The following is a 7,552-nucleotide window of genomic DNA, read 5'->3' as shown; positions in this document are numbered from 1 at the left end:
GGCCAGATTTCTAGAAATGAGAGCTGCTCCATCCAAAGTGGGATGGATGCCGTCTCTCCTAACAAGACCAGGTTTTCCCCAGAAACTTTGCCAGTTATCTATGAAGCCCACGTCATTTTTTGGACACCACTCAGACAGCCAGCGATTCAAGGAGAACATGCGGCTAAACATGTGGCTCCTGGTCTGATTGGGGAGGGGCCCAGAGAAAACTACAGAGTCCGACATCGTTTTTGCAAAGTTACACACCGAGTCAATATTAATTTTAGTGACCTCCGATTGGCGTAACCGGGTGTCATTACTGCCGACGTGAATAACGATCTTACCAAATCTACGATTAGCCTTAGCCAGCAGTTTCAAATTTCCATGAATGTCGCCTGCTCTGGCCCCTGGAAGACATTTGACTATGGTCGCCGGTGTCTCTAGCTTCACGTTTCTCAAAACAGAGTCACCAATAACCAGAGTTTGTTCCTCGGCGGGTGTGTCGCCGAGTGGAGAAAAACGGTTAGAGACGTGAACAGGTTGGTGGTGTACCCGGGGCTTCTGCTTAGGACTACGCTTCCTCCTCACCGTCACCCAGCTGGCCTGTTTTCCCTGCTGCTCGGGATCTGCTCGGGATGCTGTTCTGATTTTAACCCCATGTGGATTAGAGAAAATCCAAAATAAATTCTAATGAATAAAACCACTGCACCCAGTTCTTGTTTTTAAAGTCATTAGACATGTATGCTGTAAAATCATTCCACCCTGGAAAAAGCCCCCATTATGAGTGGATGTAAACTTCTGACCACAACTGTATAATCAGGGACTGTATCAGATGATAGGGAACGTGGACTGAAAGCCAAAGTCAGGGCTATCAGTGCTCCTGCATATGGTCCTTGTTAGTTTTTCTGTACCATGACCCCATTACTGCCCAACAGCAAGATTTCTGCTCTTTGCATTAAAAAAAAAAAAAAAATTCTATAAATGCAGTGCTGAGAATGAGGAGACCAGAGTCTAAATTTAAAATTTTTATTTGTCTTCTTCTCACATACCAAATGACATACATTCAGATTTGATTCATCCTCACAGAGTTTTTACTCATCTTCTCCATAATACCAGGATTAACTTTGCACGTCAGTCACCATCTGTTCAACTCAATATTATGTCTCCCGCTCTCTATCAACATATATCACATCCATTCACATATTAATGCTGCAGGTTAATCTTTGTGCTACAAAACAAGAACAAGCCACAGAAGGGAGGGTTAGCCATAGAGTTATTTTTAAGTGTGCCAACGCTCTCAGATGCTGTTCTGATGCCTGGCTTGCACGTAATAAACCAACAGTGAGCATCCTTTCACTAATCTGCCTTTAATCAGCATCTGTACTTTTTTACTTTTACTTGAGTAAAGAAATTGAATCATACTTCAACTTTTACCAGAGTATTTTTTAATGCACATATCTGTACTTCTACTAAAGTGCAAAATGTCTTTACTTTTGCCACCTCTGTTTAATTCAAACATCAGTGGGTAAACCTGATCAGCACGTGTCCCCACAGACTCAAGTGTTTTTAATCTAGCTTTTCCCTGACACCTAGTGGAGACTGAGAGAACACATGTGTTATATGATGAATATGTTTGAAAAGAAAAAAGAGTTAACTAAGGTTTGCAGTGTTAAAAAATACAATTTCAAAACTATTTTTGTGGGGGCACTCAATGGGATCATTAAAATACTGTGATAAACAGCTATAAATAAAATGTTTATTACTACATTCACGAAGCAATGAGGCTACACACACAAAAACACAAGTTAGTTCTTCCTGTACCTGCTGTGCTGCTGTACATACTGAGAGAAACCTCTTTTGTTTAGTTTTCATTTATTTAAGGATATGAGGAGGACAAAGGTAAATTAACAAATTGATAAAGTAACAATTTAATAAAGGTAACAATTTAATGAAGTTGACAAGTTAATAAAGGTAACAAATTAACAATGCTAACAAATTAATAAAGGTATAGAGTCAATAAAGATAACAAATTATTAATGCTAACAAATGAATAAAGATAACAAATGAATAAAGATAAGAAGTTAATAAAGGTAACAAGTTAATAAAGATAAGAAATTAATAGTGCTAAAAAATAAATAAAAGTAACAAACGAATAAAGATAAGAAGTTAATAAAGGTAACAAGTTAATAAAGATAAGAAATTAATAGTGCTAACAAATGAATAAAAGTAACAAACGAATAAAGATAAGAAGTTAATAAAGGTAACAAGTTAATAAAGATAAGAAATTAATAGTGCTAACAAATGAATAAAAGTAACAAATGAATAAAGATAAGAAGTTAATAAAGGTAACAAGTTAATAAAGATAAGAAATTAATAGTGCTAACAAATGAATAAAGATAACAAATGAATAAAGATAAGAAGTTAATAAAGGTAACAAGTTAATAAAGATAAGAAATTAATAGTGCTAACAAATGAATAAAAGTAACAAACAAATAAAGATAAGAAGTTAATAAAGGTAAGAAATTAATAGTGCTAACAAATGAATAAAGATAAGAAGTTAATAAAGGTAACAAGTTAATAAAGATAAGAAATTAATAGTGCTAACAAATGAATAAAGATAACAAATGAATAAAGATAAGAAGTTAATAAAGGTAACAAGTCCATAAAGATAACAAATTAAGAAAGGTAACAAGTTAATAATGCTAACAAATTAATAAAGATAAAAAAATGTTCAGTTACGCTAAATTGTAAATTCAATAAAGTCTCCAGTAGTATGAACAGTGGACTGCTGAGGCTCTGTAGCAAAAGCACAGGGACTGAGCTGTTTCAGCAGTGCCAGGAGGTCTTCTTCAGGGTCGCAGAAGAAGGCAGACATGGGTTTGATTGTTGAGACTGGAGAGGCCGGCAGGGTGGATGTAGGGGAATCCACAGGAGTAGCAGGACCCAAGGAGGGGTCTGAGTGAGGGAAGATAGGCTCCTGAGGCAGTGGAGCAAGAAGAAAGGCATCGAGGTGGTCAAACGCTGATAATAGGTCTTCTACAGTGTCACCGACAAACGTGGCCATTGGTTCAGTTGGTGCAACTGTGGATGGAGGGGAATCCACAGGAGCAGCAGGACCCGAGCAGGGGTCTGAGTGAAGGAAGACAGGCTCCTGAGGCAGTGTAGCAGGAAGATGGGGATCGAGGTGTTCAAGCGCTGATAATAGGTCTTCAGCACTGTCGCCAGTGAAGGTGGCCATTGGTTCAGTTGGTGCAACTGTGGATGTAGGGGAATCCACAGGAGCAGCAGGACCCGAGCAGGGGTCTGAGTGAAGGAAGACAGGCTCCTGAGGCAGTGTAGCAGGAAGATGGGGATCAAGGTGTTCCAGCGCTGATAATAGGTCTTCAGCGCTGTCGCCAGTGAAGGTGGCCATTGGTTCAGTTGGTGCAACTGTGGATGGAGGGGAATCCACAGGAGCAGCAGGACCAATGCAGGGGTAAACATAAGGAGAGTATGATGTAGATGCAGAGGGGTTTGTATGAGCTGTAGGGGGGACGTGATTTACTTGCGGCGAGTGGAATGTGCCATACGCAGGCACGTTCACACTTGGCCACTTGACCTGTTCAGGTTCCTGCGCAGGTTTAGGTGCAGATGCTGCAACACAAACAGAAACTCAATGAGTCTTCAGAGACTTTTAAAAATACCTTCAAGACAAGATGTTGATTTTTTTGTCTTGTTCTCATTTCATTCCATATGAAACAAAATCCTCTCTTACCTGTGCTGCAGGGGTCGCCCCGAATTCTCATCCTCTTTTTGCCCTAAAAACAAACACATGAGATGAGCTAACACAAACTGAAAGTGCAGTGATGTGGGCATGTATGTTTTCACTTTGGACATACATAATTGTCTTTAGTAGACCAGCCTGGATGTTGTTGGCTATGGAGCATTTTCTCCTCATTGGCCTGCTTATAGTATTTGTCCTGTTGGTCCTTTGACAGGGACTTCCACTGTGGACAGAAGAACACGCTGTCAGCATATACACTGCTACTACACATAACTGGTACACACAGCTGGTACACATGCACAAACATGAGCATAAAACATTAACAGATGCATAAATCTATGTAGAGTTACACACTTACCCTCTCTGCCACAACTGCATTCACAGCCGCACTCCCGTTTATTTTTAATTCTGCCTTCACTTTTTCCCTTTGCTCCCTCAAAAAGAGCATGAAGGCGTTCGGGGGCTTTTTAACATATGGCCTGTCCTCATCCTGGTGGCCATCACGCTTCCTCTTTCTATAGGAGTAAAACACAGAGTAAGAGCGCATGTTACCACTGTGTGCAGCTGTGAGGAAAGTATTTTAAAAACAGGAGTAAATCTGTATAGCTGAATCAAAGCACCATTAGAGGAGGCTGATTACAATAATTCAGGCATCAGCAGATAAATGACAGATAGCTGTAGACCATGAGACAATCCCACTAAAAAAAGGTCTAAAAGCAGCAGAGCAAACTTACTTTGGAGAGGGTGTGCGGAGTGGAGGAGACGCAAAGTCACACACCAAGACTCCGTTCCTATGCAGATATGAGAGAAAAGAGAGAGTTTATGAAGACACAGGTGTTCGGTAGCTGTGTTCTCTCATGTGTTTGTGTGTTTTACTTACAGTTCTCCGATAGGACGGAGGTACTCCACCATGTAATCCGGGAGTTTGAGCACATTGTTACACTGAAAACACACAAACCACAGAACAGGTGATCAGACAAGCTACAATAGTATCATCTACTGACCAGGTGGCAGAAGTTACCCTGCCTCTTAGATGTAAACACTGAAACTGAACATGTGAGAGAACAGTGTGAGAACGCAGTGTGAGAACAGGAACTTACCAGGTCTGAAGGAGCAGCAGGACGAATGATGGGTGCTGCTGCTGCTGCTGTGTGGACACAATTTACAGGCCACTGAAACAGTGTGGGTGTTTGCCCCAAAAGGTTAAATGTTGCATCCTCTGCAGTACAGTTAACCTTTGCTCTGTCCATCTTCGTGACGGAGGTTGAGGTGCTCTTTCTGTACTTTGGTGTAAAATAGTCTTCAAAAAAGTTTGCGTTTGTAGCTCTTCAAAGTAGGTGTTGATACAGCGATGTCGGTTGGTGAAGTGAATTATTTCAGCCTGAAGAATCTTTTTATAAGGTTCTATAGAATGCATCAGAACAGCTACATCATCAGTTCTGAACATTCCATTCCACTCCTGTCAGTTTGCAGCATCTCCTCAGCCACAGTCTTCAATGCTGGATCAACCTCCTCAGGGACCCCAGGGCAGAAAATAGTTGGCAGGCCCTCACTGAGCCTGCATTAAATGTAAGTTCAGTTCAGTTCAATTCAATTCAATTCAATTCAATTCAATTCAATTCAATTCAATTCAATTCAATTCAATTCAATTCAATTCAATTCAATTCAGTTCAGTTCAGTTTTATTTATATAGCGCCAAATCACAACAAACAGTCGCCTTATGGTGCTTTTTTTCATTGTAAGGTAAAGACCCTACAGTAATACAAAAATGTAAAAATGCTTCTTCCCTTAGAAACCAAATTATAAGCACACAAACCAGTTCTCAAAAATCTTAATATTTGTTTTCTTTTTGGAGCAATATTTTTCTCAATATTTCTAATACAATATGCAAAGTAGCTCATCAGTTATTGAGGAAAACAAATGAACCTAACCCCACTAACTGCATGTGTTTGGGCCATGGGGGGAACCTCTCTAAAAATAGGACTTTGTTCAAATAAAATCATCTTCTCTAGGTGCAGACACAATGTTTCTCTCTGTGTTTTTTCAGTACAAATAATATGCCCAAAACAGCCATTTAGGTTTTTAGCTTACTGCATTTCGTCTCATAATTAATGGGACAACCACCTCATTTGCATTTTTAAAACGGAATCTAAAAAAAAAATGTTTCGATGGTGATGTGTGTGTAATAGTTTTGAGTCTTCCCTTAAACCTCTGAAAGTCAGCAGTCAGTTAAGTCTGATATTTATCTTCAAATGAACTTCATTTGACTAATATTATATTTTCTATTGGCTGTCTCATCACAGTTCAATGTGCTTAAACAGTGCAGTTAAACTGAATCAGTGATGGATGTGGTCCACTCTTTCATGCTCACCATCAACTCAATATTTTGTTTGAATATTTTGGCTAATGATGGGTCACTGTAGCAGATATTAGGCTGCGTTAAATGAGTGTGAGCATATTAGTAACTCATCCTTTCAGCATTTTCAAAGCCAAGTCAAAAATACGTACTAGGATGTGCTGGGACGAATCTTCAGAGATTTTCCTGAGGTCCTCGGGTCTTCTTTTGACATCACACACCCACAGTCACCCCAGCCAGAATTAATTAGACCCTGGCTTGTGTCCCAGCAGCACTAGGCCACATTGCACCTGAGCGAAAGCTTCCTGATCTGGAGGCCCTTTCTGCTGCCTCCTTGGTGAACATGATGGCTTTCTTTTAATGCAGAGTAGCCTGCACCCCCACTTCAGTGTCCTCCCAGCCTCTTCTCCTGCAGAGCTCCACCAGCTGCTGGTATTTCAATTCAATTCAATTCAATTTTATTTATATAGCGCCAAATCACAACAAACTGTCGCCTCAAGGCGCTTTGTATTGTGGGTAAAGACCCTACAATAATACAGAGAAAACCCAAGCACTTGGCGACAGTGGAAAGGAAAAACTCCCTTTTAACAGGAAGAAACCTCCAGCAGAACCAGGCTCAGGGAGGGGCAGTCATCTGCCGCGACCGGTTGGGCTGAGGGGAGAGAAAGACATGCTGTGGAAGAGAGCCAGAGATTAATATCAATTAATGATTAAATGCAGAGTGGAGTATAAACAAAGTAAATAAGGTGAATGAGAAACAGTGCATTATGTGAACCCCCCAGCAGACTAGGCCTATAGCAGCATAACTAAGGGATGGTTCAGGGTCACCTGATCCAGCCCTAACTATAAGCTTTATCATAAAGGAAAGTTTTAAGCCTAATCTTAAAAATAGAGAGGGTGTCTGTCTCCCGAATCCAAGCTGGAAGCTGGTTCCACAGAAGAGGCGCCTGAAAGCTGAAGGCTCTGCCTCCCATTCTACTCTTAAGTATCCGAGGAACCACAAGTAAGCCAGCAGTCTGAGAGCGAAGTGCTCTGTTGGGGTGATATGGTACTATGAGGTCTTTGAGATAAGATGGTGCCTGATTATTCAAGACCTTGTATGTGAGGAGAAGAATTTTAAATTCTATTCTAGATTTAACAGGGAGCCAATGAAGAGAAGCCAATATGGGAGAAATATGCTCTCTCTTTCTAGTCCCTGTCAGTACTCTAGCTGCAGCATTTTGGATCAGCTGAAGGCTTTTCAGAAAGCTTTTAGGACAGCCTGATAATAATGAATTACAATAATCCAGCCTAGAAGTAATAAATGCATGAATGAGCTTTTCAGCATCACTCTGAGAAAGGATGTTTCTAATTTTAGAAATATTGCGCAAATGCAAAAAAGCGGTCCTACATATTTGTTTAATATGTGCATTGAAGGACATATCCTGGTCAAAAATGACTCCAAGATTTCTCAC

General features: G+C 40.3%; 1 protein-coding gene across 1 annotated transcript; it reads right to left on the bottom strand.

The window, feature by feature from the left end:
- Window positions 1-2,633: 2,633 nt before the first annotated feature.
- On the bottom strand, window positions 2,634-4,992 carry LOC115778199 (transcription factor 7-like 1-B). The gene is made up of 8 exons (XM_030726255.1): window positions 4,843-4,992; window positions 4,623-4,684; window positions 4,477-4,533; window positions 4,101-4,257; window positions 3,858-3,965; window positions 3,734-3,776; window positions 3,445-3,612; window positions 2,634-3,096 (listed from the first exon to the last, which is right to left on the bottom strand). Exons 1-8 carry the CDS (start codon window positions 4,990-4,992, stop codon window positions 2,720-2,722), a joined length of 1,122 nt encoding a protein of 373 aa, XP_030582115.1. The 3' UTR covers window positions 2,634-2,719.
- Window positions 4,993-7,552: the final 2,560 nt, after the last annotated feature.

The sequence above is a fragment of the Archocentrus centrarchus genome, chromosome 3 (genome assembly GCF_007364275.1).
Source record: "Archocentrus centrarchus isolate MPI-CPG fArcCen1 chromosome 3, fArcCen1, whole genome shotgun sequence".
NCBI lineage: Eukaryota > Metazoa > Chordata > Actinopteri > Cichliformes > Cichlidae > Archocentrus > Archocentrus centrarchus.
Note: the sequence above shows the minus strand (reverse complement) of the source record. Positions and strands in the feature narration are given on the sequence as shown.